Source organism: Trachurus trachurus, assembly GCF_905171665.1.
Source record: "Trachurus trachurus genome assembly, chromosome: 17".
NCBI classification, from domain to species: Eukaryota; Metazoa; Chordata; class Actinopteri; order Carangiformes; family Carangidae; genus Trachurus; species Trachurus trachurus.
This window is the reverse complement of record NC_139900.1, coordinates 25,257,824-25,276,546: the sequence shown is the minus strand read 5'-3', so window position 1 is coordinate 25,276,546 and position 18,723 is coordinate 25,257,824. Positions and strand designations below refer to the sequence as shown.

Here is an 18,723-nt window from a genome sequence, read left to right as displayed (position 1 = left end):
ATAACAAAAAAACTGTTTTAATCAAAAGTGGAGAGTGAATTGAATCAAACTGGATTTCTCCTGGGAAGCCTTTTCTCCTGTTGGTCTATAAAGGCTTATGTTGCCATTTGAAGTCCTCTGACTGCTGGGCCTTTATCTGATTGTGTAATGGAGTTCCACAAATCCCAGTAGTGGCATTAGGGCTTCGTCTCCCCTGGCTCAAGTCTGCCTTAGTTAATTATAGACTGTCTATCTCCTTGTGGGACACTCATAGGACACATGGCTAAGTCAGGAACCAAGCTGCGACGTCACTACTAAAAATCAGTCTTATGGAGACTCCACTCCCTAAATAAATCACTGTTTAACATTTACATTGGATTTGATAAACTGAATGCACAGTTAATCTCATCTTTTTACATTGAGATTCATTTAATGATCACTAATGATTAACAGTAACAGGTGACACTTTCTTTATCAACGCAGACCACAGAGAGGAATAACCCCAGACTCCAGACACACAGTTTGTATTTCTAACTTGTTATCACGAGATTAAAGAGACTTGATCTGAGGTGAGTTTAGTGTGGACCTGAAGTAGCCTAAACCTGGATCCGGATCCGGATCACTTTCCTCCAGTAGCTGTAGACCTATAGCAGCAGTTTAAACCATCATCAGTCCACCTACCTTTGTGAAAACTGCTGCTATCCGAAAAACAAAAGCCGAACTGTTGCCGGTTCCAGGAGGTCCCACCATAGCACCCCAGGTAGTTATCCCAGCTGATCGCCTTCCCCCTCCGGCCGCAGATTTTTTTCTTTCTTTTTTTTCTTCCTACGAAGCCCCCCCTGAGAGCACAGCACCCAGACCGCCGGAGATCCGCATCTTTAGCCGAACAGAACGAGCGCAGGGGCGGAAACGTCCCAGGGAAGAGTCCGCGGGGGGAGCGCCATGAGGATCACACGGAGCAGGTATAGTACAGGGAGGGAGTGAGAACCGGCTGGCCCGGAGAGATACCGGCCCCGAGGAGGAGAGGATGAAGGGATGAGGGAGAGCGAGAGAGGGAGAGGGAGGAGGAGGAGGAGGAGGGGGAGCAGGAGGGGGAGCTAATTGGATTGAGTTGCAGCACCAAGGACAGCTCCAGATCAACAGCTTGTTTCCACCTGAACTCCTGTTGGCCTCCTCCACCTCCGTCTGTCACATGCATTTCTTTTCTTTTCTTTTCTTTTCTTTTGTGTTCTCTTCTTTTTTCTTATTTTCTTTTTGGAATCAGAGCAGCAAGGATCTCACTCCCCTCTTCTATCTCCTGTTCAGTTTCTTAACACCCACACACAGACCTACATGAACCTACAAAAATGAATGATCATTATTTTTGGGATGTGTAGCTATATGTGGTTTATGGGGGCTGCATACCAATTAATTAATTAATTAAAAAAAAAAAGTATCAAAATGATTTCAGCACTGGTCCTCTCAGTGTTTTCTCGTGCAGTCACATTCAGACCTATTATAGCTCCATGGATCAGTGGGTCTGGAGAACCGGTGAGCGTGAGTGACGTCACAGCGCCGCTCAGTGGTCAGGCTGTGTAGCACAACAGGAGAAGCAGGTCATCCTCAGTACAGGCGTTTTATAGAGACATTCAGAATATAGCCCACATCTTCATGTATGAATTCCAGACAGTCTTTAGTGTTGTTACTTTGGTTTCTGATAGATTTTCGTCCTTAATGCGATTTGGATTTCTGTTTTCAATTGCAGTTCAGTTTGAACTAAAGTTTTGAATTTGAACTGAGTTTTTGTTTTTCAGTTTTATCTTTATTAGTTTCAGTGGTTTTCACTTTTTCTAATAGCCTATGTGGTGAGCCTATTTGTCAGGGGAGATGTAAAAAAAAAAAAAAAAACCTCAACTTTTGTTAAGATCAAAAGCTAAATAGCCTACATATTTTGTGTATATTATAATTCAATTTTGATTTTTTAACTGCACAGTTCAGATGCAGTTAGTTGTGTTTGATGTTTGTTGTTGTCTTTCCGCTGCTCGATTAATTTAAAGTTATTGTTGTGACGTGTTTACCCAGGCCCTCTGCTGGCTGCAATGTGACACACAGCTGGTTCTGCTCCCTGTCACAACCTGGCTCAGGGCTGCAGAGGAGAGACCACCACACATGATTTATAACAGATATTATCACTTGTACTTATATATGTTGATTTTTAATGGAATATAAACAAGATCAAAGAGGGTGGAGACCAGGGGCAAGGGGAGATGGACTGAGAGAGACTGGCTGGCTGGCTGACAGCAGTTTATACAGAGCAGGTGAGCTGAGTCTCCTGGACAACACCAGACTCCGCCCATCAGGGCCCTGCAGAGAGGGAGAGAGCTGCCACATCCCCGACTCACACAGCTCAAACCAGGCTGAGAGAGAGAGAGAGAGCTCAGACAGATGTTGACGTTGTGACATCAGTCTCAGTCTGGGACCGGGCTCACCGTCAGCAGGCTGTTTATCAGAGATGAGATGGGATGATGTTGGTGTAAAACATGTCTGAGCCGCTCTCACTCTTCATGATTCATGACGATGACACATTTAATTAGGACATTAACAATATTTTACTGCCTTGCTCCATGGTTCCCCCAGTCTGTGCACAGACTAAGTAGATGAACTCTCACAGAGCCAAGTGGTGGACGAGTCACCAGCCAAGTCTGAGAGACGGTAACTCACAACATGACTGGGCTGTCACAGTACACACACACTGACAAGGAGTTTTCAGGCCATCACTGTAAATAAGAACTTGTTCTTAAAGGGATAGTTCAACATTTTGGCAAATCGGTCCATTACCATAATCCCAGGTTAGCAGTAGGTTCGTTACCTTTAATTGTCGGTGCAAGCTGTTTATAGAACGGTGGAGCAGAGCCGCGAGCTGCTCAGAGCTACGCTACGGAGGCTAATGGAATTCCTTGGTTTCCCTCATCAAACTCATCAAATACACAATCCAACAACTCCCAAACTCTCTCATGGAACAGAATTGTTTTCAAGGCAAATGCAGAGACTGCTTGCCGGAAAACTGTCCCCGATGGGAACACGCATCAGCGGTTTTGCATGAATGTACCTCGAAAACAACTCTGTCTCCATAGTGTTTTGGAGTTGTTGGATTGTGTATTTGATGAGTTTGATGAGGGAAACCAAGGAATTCCATTAGCCTCCGTAGCGTAGCTCTGAGCAGCTTGCGGCTCTGCTCCACCGTTCTATAAACAGCTTGCACCCACAATTAAAGGTAACAAACCTACTCCTTAGACTATAGGGATTATGGCAATGAGCCAATTTGCCAAAATGTTGAACTATCCCTTTAATGATCTACCTGGTTAAATAAAAGGTAAAAAAAAGGGTTTGCATCATGTGCATTCACATAGTACAGCCCCAAATGTGGACCATCTTCTATTTTGTTTCACACCATGGTACCTCTATACCAGTGGTTCTCAACCTTTTCGCAGCACCGGGTCCCCTTCATATATTTTTTAGCAAGCTTGAGGACCTCCTTACCCCCCACCACTACCCAGGCGTGAGGTGGTTGGAAAGAAATAGCCTTTTTAATTGCATCATCACAAACAGCACAGTAAATAGTGAGTTTTATACCATATTGCGATATTTCACAATAAAAGCCCAATTAACGGTCCAAAAATGACATTGGTTATACTTCTCCAGTGCACCGGTAGTTTGTTTTACAGCCATGTCTTTGTACCATATCCTATTAACAAGCTGGATTCTATGTGTTCTGTTGAATAAAACATTTTAAAGTCTGATCAATTCATTTATATCTGTATAGTGCCAATTTATACTGTATATCTATACATATCAATGGTGCTTTACAGGGTGAGGTCAAGACATTACAGACAGAGAAACAATACTATAGTAGGCTATTTGCACTCAGGTAAAAAGACTGAACAACTTTCATTTGTACAGGTTCAAATCAATAAATTATAATATCATTGAAAAGTTAATTTATTTCAGTAGTTCAATTCAAATAGTGAAACTCATATTAGATTCATTACGCACAGACTGAAATATTTCATGTCTTTGTTTCTTTTAATTGTAATGATTATGTCTTACATTTAATGAAAACTCAACATTCAATATCTCTAATAATTTAAAAAATCGTATTCTACTTTATTGAAATGTAATTGTATTTGAGGATCAGCACAGCCCAGTGATGGAGCTGTGGACCGGGTCCAACTCTGGTCTGAGCACAAACCAGATGGGATGGTTTTGTGGTACTGATGGGCCTTCAGCAGCCAGGCGCCAGGCCCCGCCTCACACCTTCACACTCCCTCCATGCTGCACAATGGAAACCAGACATGTGAATACAATCTGCTCAAACTTGGACTCACCACAGCGTTTGATGGTCTGTGTAGCTGCAGTTGAAGGTCCATTCACAGTTCTGACTGAGCTTCAAGTCTTCATGTAATGATGGACGTCATTTCTCTTCACTAAACTCCACGGTCCTCGACTTAATGTGGTTTAATGCACTTATCCAAAAGGGCTCTTTACTGTATACTAACAGTACCACAACACAACACAACAGACGGTCTGAAGCGCATTTAGAAGGCAATGAATCCCACTAACCTTAACAAGAAACATCTGTTACATCATGAAAACTGTTCCAGGTGACGACCTCATGAAGCTCGTCAACCATCACAATACAGAGAGAAGCAGCACATGGTAAAGAAGTGAATATATTTAACCCTCTCTATCTTGTGTGCAGTTTGCTTTCTTTCTTTCTTTTTGTTTGTGTTTTCTTTGACCATTTTAGTTGTGTTAATGCATAATAATGAAAATTTCCCACAGGTCTTCTCCAGATTTTTTAAATATACCAATACTGTATATACTGTACATCCAGTTGTACAACTTGGCTCCATAATTGCCACATGTGGTCAATTGAAACTGAACTACATTTTCTAATTCCTTGTTATTTACAGTATTTAATCATACAATTTAGGTAAAAATGTCTTTCATTCTAAACTCAACACTTGAAAACTGTATTATTTTATGTTTTCTACCAGATTATGCCATTGGTCCGTTTTTGCCAATGGGAGCAATCTCATGTAATGTTTTTAGTTTCCAATAGGGGGCGTATGATGGTTTACTTACTGCAATCCAATGAAGCAAATGAATGACACCATTTTGACACAACACCGGCATTTGAAGGGTTAAAAAAATGAAAAGGAATAGATATACCGTACATATGACAAGAATTGATGCTAGTTAAAAACTTCATGCAGTAAAAGTAGCAAATAACAAAAAATTGAAAGAATGAGTGGATAGGCCTGTATGGAGGTACAGGGTTCAAACAATCATTCATACCTCTGTCCATGAAACGCATAGGCTATTACTTAAATGAATGTATGTGTAATTTTTGCAAAGCCTTCTTATAAGCAAGCATTCTTTTTTGAACATTCATTTAATCTATTTTGGTTGAATTTACACCTTTTTGTCTCAATGTTTTACCGTCTTTGTCTTTTTGCTGTCTTGATGTTTTATCTTTTGTACAGTCCCACTGTGCTTCTTAGATTTCTGTGGTCTTTAATTGTTTCTGTATGTTTCTCGCCCATGCAGCAGTTCCCTTTTTAACCAAGCAAAATCTCTCCCATGGGAGACAAATAAAAGAATTGGACTTTGAAATAAACTCTACTTCTCCGGTCTTCACATTTTTCTATCAATGACTTCAATACTTGTTAGAGGTTCCATATACATGTGATATTTACATGTGTAGTGTGTTTATAAATCAGCTAGATGTTAATACTATTAAAGTATCAAAGCCTCTGTCCACAGGAAAATGACCACAGCCTGTATTCAGAAACTGAGCCCTAAAACCAGCTGTCCGGACTTCTGTAACTTTATGATAACACAACAAAGCAGTCACTCCCTCAGATGCGCCCCACCCACCTGAACCCACCACCCAACACAGGATTTCATTACTTTGAGTGTTTACATGAAATCTGCTTTACTTTTCATTGGATCAGCCAACCAATCAGAAGAGAAACAGCCTCATCGTGGATCAACAAAGGGGATATGTTAAATACAAACTTGAAGGATTTGCCAGAACCCTATTTAAATGCTGCTTAGTTACATAACATTATGAAAAATATCCTGTGTATGACAGGAAACAGACTATTATTCAATGTTATCAAATACTTTCCCCAAGCTTAGATCCAATAGACATTTCCAAGAACTGTAACAAAATGAAACCTAAATGACCGGTGATGAATCGGGACGGTTGGACAAAACCACGAGAGAGCAGCCGGGACTTCAGCATCCTGAAAACAGGACGACGCTCTGATTTATTGGTTTACAAAGTACACAAAATTCCTTCTCTATCCATATATCATTTATAGAATGCCTTCCATTATCTGTGCATCATAATGCAGCTTTTAACATTAAGACTCAACATCAACAGGTGTACATGCATAATTAAATAAAGAGAAACACAATGGTATTAGAACATATAAAATTGCATAACTCATCCTACCAGCATCATATTTTTAATAAAAAAAGAATTATTACTAAGAAGAGATTAGACAAGCAGTAAACAGAGACAAGGAGGATGCTTCAGATTTTCTGATCCACTTTGTAAATTCCTATTCATTTTTTTTTTTTTTTTTTTTTTTTAACTATTCCGCTGAAAAATAAAAGTCATGTTTTCTGGACAGCGTGTGTGTGTAGCTGACACACACACACACACTGAATGGAGTGCAAACAGAAAAATACAGGAAGAAGAAGAAGAAGAAAAAGAGGGAGTTGGGGGGGTCTGGTCATTTACATCAGAACAATACTGTGGTCCCAAACACTGAAACAATAACACCACCCTGAGCCAAAATATAACAACAGCTCCAATTCATAAGTACAGGAACAAAAATGCATAGAAAAGTCTGCGTCCAGATCCTCTGATGGGACTCCATGATTAACAGCAGGGAGAGAACATGAAGGGCATAAACACAACCTAAATATGTACATCCAGACAATAGTAGAGCACTATCATTACATCGCTTTGTTGCTTTTTTCTTTTTTTTTTTTCTTCCTCCTGTTTCAAGCTCAAGTTTGTTGGTCTGTTTGTGCTGAGGTAACACTTCTCCAGCAGCCCATGTCCGGCTCCTCACTTGTGTTCCAGTCGCAGCAGCTGCTCCTTGCCGTTAATAGTTAGTGAGCGCAGCTGGCCGTCCTCCTCCACCTCCACGCGCTCCTGACCGTTCTCCACGATCCTGGAAGGAACAGGGGGGGGGGGGGTTACAATGGTGAGGGAGAGGGACAGACCGGACCTCGCCTGGCCCCGCAGACTCAACAACAAACACGTACGTTCACCTGGTGTCTGTCATAGAGTCCCAGAGGGGGAGCGGTCACCTCTGGAGCACAGCTGGACACTGACCACATCTCTCAGTCACTGGCCTTAGGCTCATTCCACACGACCAGGATTTGGTTTTAAAACTCAGCCCTGCTGCTCTGAGACCAACCCTCTGCTGTTTCAGCCATCTCTTTATCTATAATGGTTCAGATGTCTACAGTCACTCCCCCTATAGTTTCATGTTGAGTGCATGTTTTAGAACACCGAGTGCGTTTACATGCAGTAAATAACCCTTTCATAACACCGTGTCCTAACTGGATGTGATGCGAGCGAGTGACGGCTGCAAAATTAATGGTTTCCTATTGTAATGTCCTAACTGGCCGCGAGTGACGCAGCGTGATGCGACGCGACGCGCCGTTTAGAGACCGACGCCCGGCTTCTATTTCTGTCACTCGCGTCGCGTTCAGCGTCGGAAATTAGCGGGTGCCACGGGCCAATTTTACCAAGAATGCCCCCAGAAATCATGATCCAGGGGCCAAAATTGCCCCCAAGTTTTCGAAACAAATATATTTATATTTGTACATTATCATACTTTTATTTTCATTAATTTACTGTCGCGTCTCATTATTCTCCTGATGTCGGCTTAAATAGGTGTTGATTGCGCCGATACGCGAGAGTAATGTGACAGCGGGGCAGTGCTGCAGCTGCCGTGCTGCAATGGACCTGATCAGACTGGCGGTGGCCCACAGTGAATCAGTCCCCGATCCTCCACCGTCACCAGATCCCCCGAAAGCCCCCGCAAATAATAAATCGACAAGAAGTTAAGTGGCAAATTGCACCTTTTCGTCGGCTTATTGCAGTCACTGCAACATGCGGCTCTCAGTGCTTGTTGGTGTTGTGTAGTTAGAGCTGTGTCTCCCTCCTGTTTCCCAGGTAGGAGGGGGACAATAGCCCACCCAGGGCTGGGTAATAAAACGGTATAAAATGTGAAATAACTTTTCTTCGATAGAAATATGAGACGTGGTCGGTTCCATTCATCCATGTTTTGGCAGACAATACAAATAGCCAATGATATTGAGAGTTCCACCGCGCCGAACCAATCATGTGGCTGGAATAGAGACCAGTCAACATGTGCATTTGTTTGGGTTGCTGCAGACGTGCACATCAGCAGACACCGCCGGTAAAATAAAAAAAAAAAAAGGAGAGAGGGAATGAGTGTTGTCTCGAAAGAAAAAGTAAAGAAGAACTCGGACGATTGACTGAAAAGACGCGTGGTGCGCAATGGGGACACCAGGCAGTTGGAGCGGACCGCGGTCATGGTGCGGCCGCTCTGCTGGTCACCCCAGTGTGTGCGACACATAACGGCCGCTTCAAGGAGACTAGCGGACGGACTTTTTTTTTTTTTTTAATAGCCTCTTCATTCATCTTGGGCGGGGGGCGGTGCGCCGTCTTATAATGTTACAGAAAACCTGCACTATGTTTTTGCTCCTCCTGTTCCTACACTATAGAGACAACTTGCTGTTGGCTATATATTTCAAGGCACAAACGTAGTATTCACCCATCTTTTAATCGGGTAGTTACGTCTCCAGTCTGATAATACATCCATGTGACGAGCGCACAGCTGATGTGCTTCCATTCCAACAGACGCACGGATTCAGTGTGGACAGAGAGCGTCAGATGTGGCGCGATTGTCGGACGCATCCAGTTAGGACACGGTGTAACTGGAATATTAGCAATAACCCAGTTGCGCACGGCCATGTAAACACCAATAACCCTTTGGAAAAATCTGAATATGCTCATATTCCAGTTTTAAAAACCCGAAAAAGACCCCATGGATACTCCTTTTCTAACCCGAATATTTGGTCATGTATTCGCCTATCGGAATATCCCCATTGAAAGGAACATTAATTTGTGTTCTGCGCATGATGGAATCTTGGTATTTTGATCTACGGGAACTACTGTACTTGTAAATATTGAAGACAGGCGTAGGCTACAGGCGTTGAATCAGCAACTTTTAAATTTCTAATAAATAAATGTGTGCTCCGGCCACAGACTGTATCTGTCATCAACATATGTGTGTGTGTGTGTCTAGCCCTGTGAGCCTCCATCAGTGGGTCTGTACCTTTTAGTGGTGATCTTCCTGCCGTTGACGATCTTAGTGGAGGTGGACACGGAGCGGAAGTTGCCCATGCCTCCTCCTCCTCCTCCGCCTCCCCCCCCCCCAAAAGAGGTGGAGGAGAAAGAGGTGAAGCCGCCTCCCAGGCTGCCCATCGTCGTCATGTGACCCATGTGACCCATGTGGCCCATGGTGCTCATGGGGCCAAAAGAACCGAAGCCTGAGGTGAAGAGAGGCAGAGAGAGTCTGGTTCAAACGGGTGGAGCGGGTGAAACCGGTTCATGTTTGAAGCTCAACATTTTTCTCTCTCAGTCGACTGCTGTTGTTTCTTACCGGGGTCAAAAGGTGAGAATCCGGCCCCGAAGGGAGGAAAACCAACGAAGCCTCCGAAGAACGAGCCGCCTGTCCGGCTGCGACCCGCCCGGCTCTGATGCTGCCGGCCGCTGCCGAAAAACGGGTCATCGCTGAATGGATCTGGACCTGAGGGGGGACGGGAGAGAAGAAATGACGCTTCCGGCTGGGTCAAAGTGATTTCAGTGATGCTTCGGCTTGTTTTAGAGGAAAACCGCACAACTCACCAAACAAGTCTGCGAACGGGTCTCTGCCTCCGAAGAATTCCCTGAAGACGTCCTCTGGGTTGCGGAATGTGAACTGTTCGTGGAAATGGTCTCCGTTGTGGAAATGGTTCCCTGCAACACCATGACAAACACCACTCCAGTAAACAAACTTGCACTCTATGAATATAATACCAAGTCAGGATTTGTTCCAGTTCAACATCAACATTCAGTTTGGCTTGTGAGTGTGGAGCCGCCCCCCCAGCCTCTGTAATCATGTTGTTAAAGGGATAGTTCAACATTTTGGCAAATTCACCTATTGCCATAATCCCTTTAGTCATAGCAGTAGGTTCGTTACCTTTAATTGTCAATGCAATCTGTTTTTAGAGCGGCGGGGCAGAGATATGAGCTGCTCAGAGTTACGCTACGGAGGCTAACGGTATTTTTGCCTTTCTCTCATCAAACTCATTAAAATACACAATCCAACAACTCCAAAACGCTCTCATGGACAAGTTGTGACCTGCACATACACCACGCTGTGAGATAATAACATATAATCATGTAACATTACAACACATGAAGCAAATACTTGCGCTTTTGAAATCACTCTGCCGTGTCTGGAATGTAGTTCTAGTTACGCATTTAACTCTAAAACAACTCCGTCTCGTAACGTTCCGTTATTATCTCATAGCGTGGTGAATGTGCAGGTCACAACTTGTCCATCATACCGTTTGGAGTAGTTGGATTGTGTATTTGATGAGTTTGATGAGGGAAATGGTGGAAATACCATGCGCTGCGCAGAGCTCACGTCTCTGCCCTGCTGATCGAAAAACAGCTTGCACCGCTAATTAACCTACCCCTACTATGACTATAGGAATTATGGCAATAGGCCAATTTGCCAAAATGTTGAACTATCCCTTTAAACCGGCACTGACTGTGTTTTTTCTTTTGCTGATGTCAGAGTGAAGCTTGGACAGATGTGAGTAACGGTGGTTTGATCAAAGAAGACAAAGTCCAGATGTTTTCCTCTGCTGCTCTTTCTGGCTCCGGTTCTGATTCTCTCCACACATCTGTTTGCAATCAGACTTTTGAGTGTGTAAATGTTGTGTGTTCTTGACCTGGTGAAATCAAGTTCTATTCATTTAAAATAGTAACATCTGTGCTGGGACTAATCAGACTGTGTCACTAGAGTGGCTGGTCCTTCAGTGCAGCCAGGACACATTCATGTCCACATTCCTAAAGGAAATGTAGGCTGTCTTTACACTGCATGGTTCAAGTGGCCCAATTCTGATTTTTTCCTCTCAAGTGGTACAGATCGGATCTGTAACATGGACGTGTAAACGGGACAAATATGCATGGAATCGGATATTGTCAGATCAGATTCAGGCCCTGTCATATGTGGAAATAAATCAGATATCTGCCAAAACGTCTGTAGTCTAAACAGACAGATCAGATCTTTCCTGGCAATGCGTGTTGTATGTCATCAATAATATTAATTCCCATGCCGACGTTTCACTGAACCTCTGTAGCCTGTGAGGGTTTCATTTTCATGATGTCCGCGCATCTGTTTTTTCCCCCTCACTAGTTCTTGTTGTCATATAACATTCATTTAAATGCGGATCGAGGGCGAGTGAGGGAGTTTGAAAAAAGAGAGCGCGCAAGACAAACACCAGGTTTCACATTTGAAAAACTGAAACGAGCCGATAGAAATCAAGAGAGGAAAAACAATGTGGAAAGGAAAACCAGTGTACACAAATTCTTTTTTTTTTTTGTGACCAAGGCCTGAGTGATCAGATCTCAATGATGATGTTATGTGTTAATAGCCGGTGTGAGCTTGATGCCTTTACCTCTCCCTCCGTTGTTCCCCGTCAGCCCCTCTTTGCCGTAGCGATCATATATGCTCCTCTTGTTTGCTGCAGTGGTGAAAAGAGAGAAGAGTGGCGTCATGTGACCTGCTCCGGTGCCCTAACACCCTGCTGTTAGCGTCGCTCTGTTAAACACAGTGCAGTGTGTGGCTGGTGTCTGAGTGCTGATACCGACCGTCTGACAGGACTTCGTAAGCCTCCGACAGCTCCTTGAACTTCCTCTCTGCCTCCTCCTTGTTCTCTGGGTTTTTGTCAGGATGCCACCTCAGGGCCAGCTTTCTGTACCTGCACCGTGGGGAACACAGCAAACACTTTAATCCAACTGTGGTGACACCAGTGATGTCACAATTACCGGTACTACAATAAACCGTAAATATTCCTCAATGTCACTTTCCAAAAAAGATTATGCCGGAACAATATAGCCAGATGAGCACTATACCTGCATGGAATGAATACAAAAGTTACACATCAACAACTGTGTGTACAACTTTGTTTTTGTTCTGTGTGAGTTAATATTGAATTGGTAGGAAATGTTAGTGTGTTATTGCAATTAATAGTGCTGTAACTGACCATGGTTTTTATAGTTTTAATATTTTCATTAGTTTTTATTTTAATTTTGTTCTTTAGTTTGATTTTTTTTATTTCAGTTTAGTTTAGTTAGTTAAAGGGATAGTTCAACATTTTGGCAAATATGCCCATTGCTATAATCCCTATAGTTTTAGCACTAGGTTTGTTACCTTTAATTGTCGGTGTAAGCTGTTTTTAGAACGGCGGAGCAGAGCCGCGAGCTGCTTAGAGCTACACTACGGAGGCTAATGGGATTTCTTGGTTTCCCTCATCAAACTCATCAAATACACAATCCAACAACTCCAAAACGCTCTGTTGGACAAGTTGTGACCTGCACATTCACCACGCTATGAGATAATAACGGAACATTGTTTTTAGTTTTAGTTGACTATAATAACCCTGGGTCTGACATGGTTTGGCTTTCAGTGCAACATGACAAGTTAAAAGCTGTTCACTTAACGTTAGGTTATAGAGATGCGAAAAAACAAACAAAACTTTTTTGATAAATTGTTTTGCGGTTTGTGTCCAAACATGACTGACACAGCGTGAGGTCAATTACCCTTTTTTTAAGTCGTCAGACTGTTTCAGTGTCAGTGTGTAAGGACCTGAAGATAGACGTAATGTAGTCATAAACTTCTTTTGTGTGTGTATTTGCTATAGATGACAATCAATAACTTAAATATTTCAAACGTTTCCCCTGGGGGATTAATAATTGGTCATACATTAAAGATATTTCAAATATTTTGTGTATATAATTAGTAATGTAAATATATTTTGACTGTATTTGATTTTTACACATCCATAGTGTTGTTAGATTTATTAATGCATAATAATTGTGATAATTATAATACCATGATTACTCCTCTGACAATAATCGTACCAAGAAATTCTAATTTAAAAAAAAAATTCTAGTTTTAATTTATGATGCTAAACTGTTCCTGCTGCTGCAGCTTTTTATTCTTTTCTTATTAAATGAGTTCACAAGGAATCAATCAACATGAGGTTTTAGATAAAGACTTCCACCAGTCCATCAGTTCATACTGCAGCTGTACATAAAGTCCTGTTTTACCCTGAATCTCATTAATTGGGACTAGAGATGTTTTAAAGAGACTAGAATGAAACAGTTTACACAACAGCTCACAATATCATAATCAACAGTGCATGATGCTAAAGGAAACACTGAGCATGAGCAAAATGATTTGTTTCTGAATTGTTACATTTTAGATGTCACCCTGGTGTTTGACTGACAGCTTTCATCTGGATTTACCCATAATCCAGCAGGATCTGTCCGACTCAGCTCTTTTTTGCTGATGCATCACAGTGGGAAGTGGCCTGATGTTAAGAGCAATAAAAAAAAAAGCCAAGCTGCCCCATGGTGACATTAAAGTTTTACAGCTCTAACTCCAAGCTCAGATCCAGTGCTGTCAGGTGGTGTGTGTGTGTGTGTCTGTGTGTGGGGGTGGGAAACAGGGTGAGCTCAGGATACGCTGCTCTCATCAACATGCTGTTAGTTCTATGTTGGCTTGAGAGTTTGCTATCAGTGAAGCTTGTAAGGGAAAATGTTGGTTTTAGTTTAATCATCTTAGAAACAAAGGAATGATTATAAGGGTCAGCTGCTACTCTGAGTTGTATCTGATGTCGTCAATTACTTTGGACTGTCTTTCTAAACAATGCTATTTAGGTAGCTTGAACAGTTTATCTGTAACTGTCGTGTATTTAAAGGTATAATATGTAGGAATTCCCCCCATCTAGCGGTGCGATTGCATATCGGAACGTATTCTTGATGTTGCATTCAGGTGAAATCGGGCAGACGTCAGACAGACAACAGACGCTGCATGTAACAGGATAAACAAGCGTCTATGTAAACAAGTGGTCCACCAGCACGAGGCAAAACAATACAGGCGTGACAATATGTTGTCATGGTGATGTCGTATTGTTTACCTGACCCACGTTTTACCGTCTTTCTCTCGTTGGGTAAAATGACATCCGGTTGGTTTGCTGACGGCCGTCTGCCTGACTGCACCTGAATGCAACATCAGTGCCTCCGTCCTTCCTCACACTACACAGTGGTGACAGTTTTAACAGGCCGAGCCCCACAGCTCCGCTCAGTTTCCGTGGTTACCTACGGTCACGCTGCCACTGAACGTAAAAAATGGCGATGCAACATGGCCGCCTCGGTTCGGTGCGTCGCCCACTTATGTATTTGTAACGACTTGTAACAACTCATTCTAAGGTACGAGAAAGCTTTCATTTGTATGCGGGTGTGATTCGACTTCAGTGAAATACGGATTTATGAAAGAAATATTTGATTTTTGCTAATAAAAAGCCAAATAAGTTACACACTGGGGCTTTAAGACTCAGTCATTCTGACAGTAGGTGTCCAGACTTTTGAGACCTTTGTGGTTGAGAGACGCTGCACCCTATTCGGCCGAATAGTATGACTTTGTCTTTACTCTGATGATCATTGTTTATTATTTACTGGTTGTTTCCTTTGGTTAGACAAAGGGTTGGAATAAATCCTCAAAATCTTGGTAGGTCTTTGTTGTTTCTTATTCGTCGGCAGAGAGCAACGTTTTTGCCCCCACAAAGCTGAGCAGGAGGATGGACATGTATACATTGTCCTGGGTGCGGCCGACGGCCCAACATCTAGACAGCAACCTGTTCCAGATGTTTCAGAGCATCACAGCTGGGAACATCACTCGAAGCACTCACGCTTTCTTTATGTCGTCTGCAGAAGATTCCCTCCGTACTCCTAAAACCTGGTAGTAGTCCACCATGATGAGTGGATGAAGGGAGGAAACTTCCACAAGCTTGGTGAACCTGTGAAAACAAAGATGGCCGCTGACTAGTGTTACACACACACAGCACTTTCAAAACGGCTCAAGAAAATCATTTAATGTCATTCTCACTTAACCTTTATACTGTATAACATGATACCGATCAATAGATTCATTGTGCAGAGGAGCTAAGGTGAGGTCCAGAAAAATATGGAGAATTCAGTAACTGATAGAGTTGAAAAGCGGTGAAAAATTTCCAGTGATCTTCCAGAAACTTTCCATGGGAATTATGGGAATTTATAGGAATTAAAGGTAGAGTCTAGAGGTTTGTTCTTTCAGTTTGTAAACAAAACATTCACACTGGGCCCCTGCTCTCGGCATCACTCCTACTCGTGCTGCACGGAACTGCACCTGAGCTCTGTCATTGGCTGGAGAGAAAACACGACTCTCCAGCCAGAAGCGTCTCCGTGAACAACACAGGACTAGAAGCCCATGGTTGATGGGTTGAGACAGATTTCATTTGTATAAGTCTAGGAGTTTATTTTTGAGCATAAAACCTCCTGACTCTTCTTTTAACTGGAAATTGGGAGTAATTTAAAAAAAAAGTATAATTTCCAAAAACATAATTTGGTTTTCTCATCAGAATAAACTCCATGCAAACTCCAAAAACAAAGTCCTATTCAAAATGCCCCTCAAGCTTCTCAAGCCAAGTTTGTGCATTCTACATTATATTATATTAGCTATGAAGTAATATCAATTTCCAAGTCTTAGAATTTCTGGAATTTTGCAACCCTAACTGACTATATAATCAGGGAGCACATAGAAAATGTAAGATTGCAGGCGACAAAGTAAAGCAGCGCCTCCACTTGTCTGTGGGCTGTTTAACCACAGGGTGATGCCCTCTTCTCAGATTGTTTCATCTGACTGTTCTGAGACAGAGGTGCTCATGGTTGTGTGTTTAACAAAGGCTGCTCTGTAGCTGCTGGTACGAGGAGCCTCTGGTTCACTGAGTCCGTCTGAGCTGGTCTGAACAGCAGCAGCAGCAGCTACAAGGAAGACGTGGACCTCTATCTACAGTGGACAATGGGGACATTCAATAGTGAACTCAGGAAACAACCCAAATTAGGCAATTTGATTACTTACATAGTGTCCTGATATCATACGGAGCATTGTATGGATGGATGCTATGACTCTTTTCATTAGTGGCTGTATTACTTCCCCAGACAAAAACTTGGACACAGTTTCTCATTAAAGTGAATGGCAAGAGACCCAAACTCTTGACTGGTACTGTCAGTCTGTATTTAGGTAACCATTAATGTCCACCACAGCACATGTTAGATTTGTAGTGCTCAAGACCACATTTTCAAGGTCTTGGTCTTGTCTTGGAATCGATTAAACTTTTACTCTGTCTTGTTTCGGTCGTGGTCGAGCTGAACTTTAGATTTTTTCTCAAGACCACAGCTGGAGTGACAATTTTTTATTTTTTTATTTTTTTAACTGCAAATGTCTCTCTGCCACTCGCTCACTTTGGTTTATGTGATGTAGTTCAATAACTTTAAGATAATCAAAATTGTTCTATAAAAGTATATGATTGTGTAACTACGTAAAAAACCTGGTTGCACCAGTGTTACGTGTTCTTCTGTTCAATTCAAACTTTGTTTGAAATAAAATATGGTATAGATTTTATAAATAATGTTCTCTATTTAGCTGAGGAATAATGTAAATATCAAGCCACATGATTATTATGAGTACTGGCACTAAATACAGTCATGGTCTTGAAAATGTTCTCAAATTGTTTTGGTCTTCCCTAAAGTCTTGGTCTTGGTCTTGACTACAACACTAGCGCATATGTGTCTAGTACAAACTCAAATTTCAAAATGCACAAAGCTCATATGTGCACAACTAGGGGTATTTTGAATTCATCATTTTGTAATGATTTAATCCCATGGAGCACAGTTCACATACACCCTGATCTACTTAACAAAAGCTCATTATCTTACTTGTTAAATCAATGGATTATTTCTGGATAGTTAAATGCACGACAAGTATTTCAGAGCCATTATTATATTTAGCTGATTACCATTCAGACACAGTAGCAGCAGTGTGTTCGCACCGCGCTTCCAGCAATCACATGTATCATCCCCAGCAGCTGCTTTGGACTGACGCTGATTCAATAAGAACTGTGCCAGAGCTCAGTGCTGCTGCACCTGAGCCGCTCTCTGCCCTGGTTTATATTACTAAGCACACCCTGGCTTGAAACGTGTCAGCCTCCCTCTTATGTGACACCTGTGCAGCCAGCATCCACACCCCTGACCTCCGCACACCACCCGCCGCCTCGGCTACCTGGCTGACGCTAGCTTGTTTATCTCCGTGACCCCGAATGGCTGCTGCTGCTGCTGCCGCTGCTACCTGCTTCTACAGGGATGAACAACACAAAGAGCAGCAGCGCTAACGCCACCGGGAGGGTTTTCCACAGCACTGCTTTAACATTACAACGGCGTCCGGTAATTCCCCGGTGAAGAAAATAATAATAATAACCCCCACGGTATTGTTCGCGGTGGTAGCCGCCGTTAGCATCTCGTATTAGCGACCCCAACACCAAAGCTGGAGTCAGCGTTAGCTTAGCGGTAAACAACGTTAGCCGCTTTAGCTGCGCTTGGCAACCTCACTTACCCGCTTGAAGCGCGTGCACTGTCCGGGGTCTCAGCGCGGATGTGTCGGGGCTGAGAGACCGTCTGGTACCGAGGATGTGGCAGCAGCTACACGGGGTTATTCATGTTCAGCAGTCAGCAGGTTCTCAGATCAGACGCAGCGTCCTGCTTCTCGCTTCTTCTGCCTTCTTCTTCTTCAGCCTGCGATTGTTTACTCGCCGAGATCACAGCTGACGGGCGCGTTACCGCCACAAGGTGGACACAGTCCGCAACGGAAACAGGAAGTGTACCGTCCGTCGGTGGATTACCGTCAGCCCCAATCACACTAAAAGCTACAACTGTTACAGAAATAATAATAGTATTAATTAATAATAATTAATTGTCATCTCAATTGTCATTATTCTTATCATTATTACTTACCTAAAAATGCCATTACTGCATATCAAATGTCTACATTAAACTGATGAGAAAATGTTTTTGTTTTCTCTGTCTGTATGATCTTGATGAAATGATCACTCAAACTCTATTGGGATGACAATATTACTTTGACATTATTTCACTAAATTATCTTAAAAACAAATGTAATTGGGATTGATAAAGTGTGTCTTATTTATTTATATATATAACAGCCATAATTTATGGATGTAAAATAGGTTGAGATTCATATGGTTCTGAATTTCTTAGTTTGTATTTCTTCTCAATGTGTTGTATGTCTACAATGTCTATGAAGTGTTTGCAATTACGTCACCGACAGCTTCAGTGTGGGATGAGAGCTGTGAAAGGGATCACATTTTTAGCTTTTATATGGAGTGTAAACTTATTTTTCTTTTAGTAAACTTTTGTTTTTGCAAACTGATAAATGCCATTATTCATTCTTGCAAGAAAACCTACCTTTCATGCCT

General features: G+C 42.4%; 1 protein-coding gene across 1 annotated transcript; it reads right to left on the bottom strand.

Moving 5' to 3' along the window:
- Nucleotides 1–6,307: 6,307 nt before the first annotated feature.
- Nucleotides 6,308–18,064, bottom strand: LOC311000441 (dnaJ homolog subfamily B member 6-like). The gene is made up of 8 exons (XM_083991157.1): nt 17,844–18,064; nt 15,106–15,213; nt 12,002–12,111; nt 11,809–11,874; nt 9,986–10,096; nt 9,741–9,887; nt 9,414–9,627; nt 6,308–7,211 (listed from the first exon to the last, which is right to left on the bottom strand). Exons 2-8 carry the CDS (start codon nt 15,168–15,170, stop codon nt 7,106–7,108), a joined length of 819 nt encoding a protein of 272 aa, XP_083847283.1. The 5' UTR covers nt 15,171–15,213; nt 17,844–18,064; the 3' UTR covers nt 6,308–7,105.
- Between the last annotated feature and the right edge of the window lie 659 nt (nt 18,065–18,723).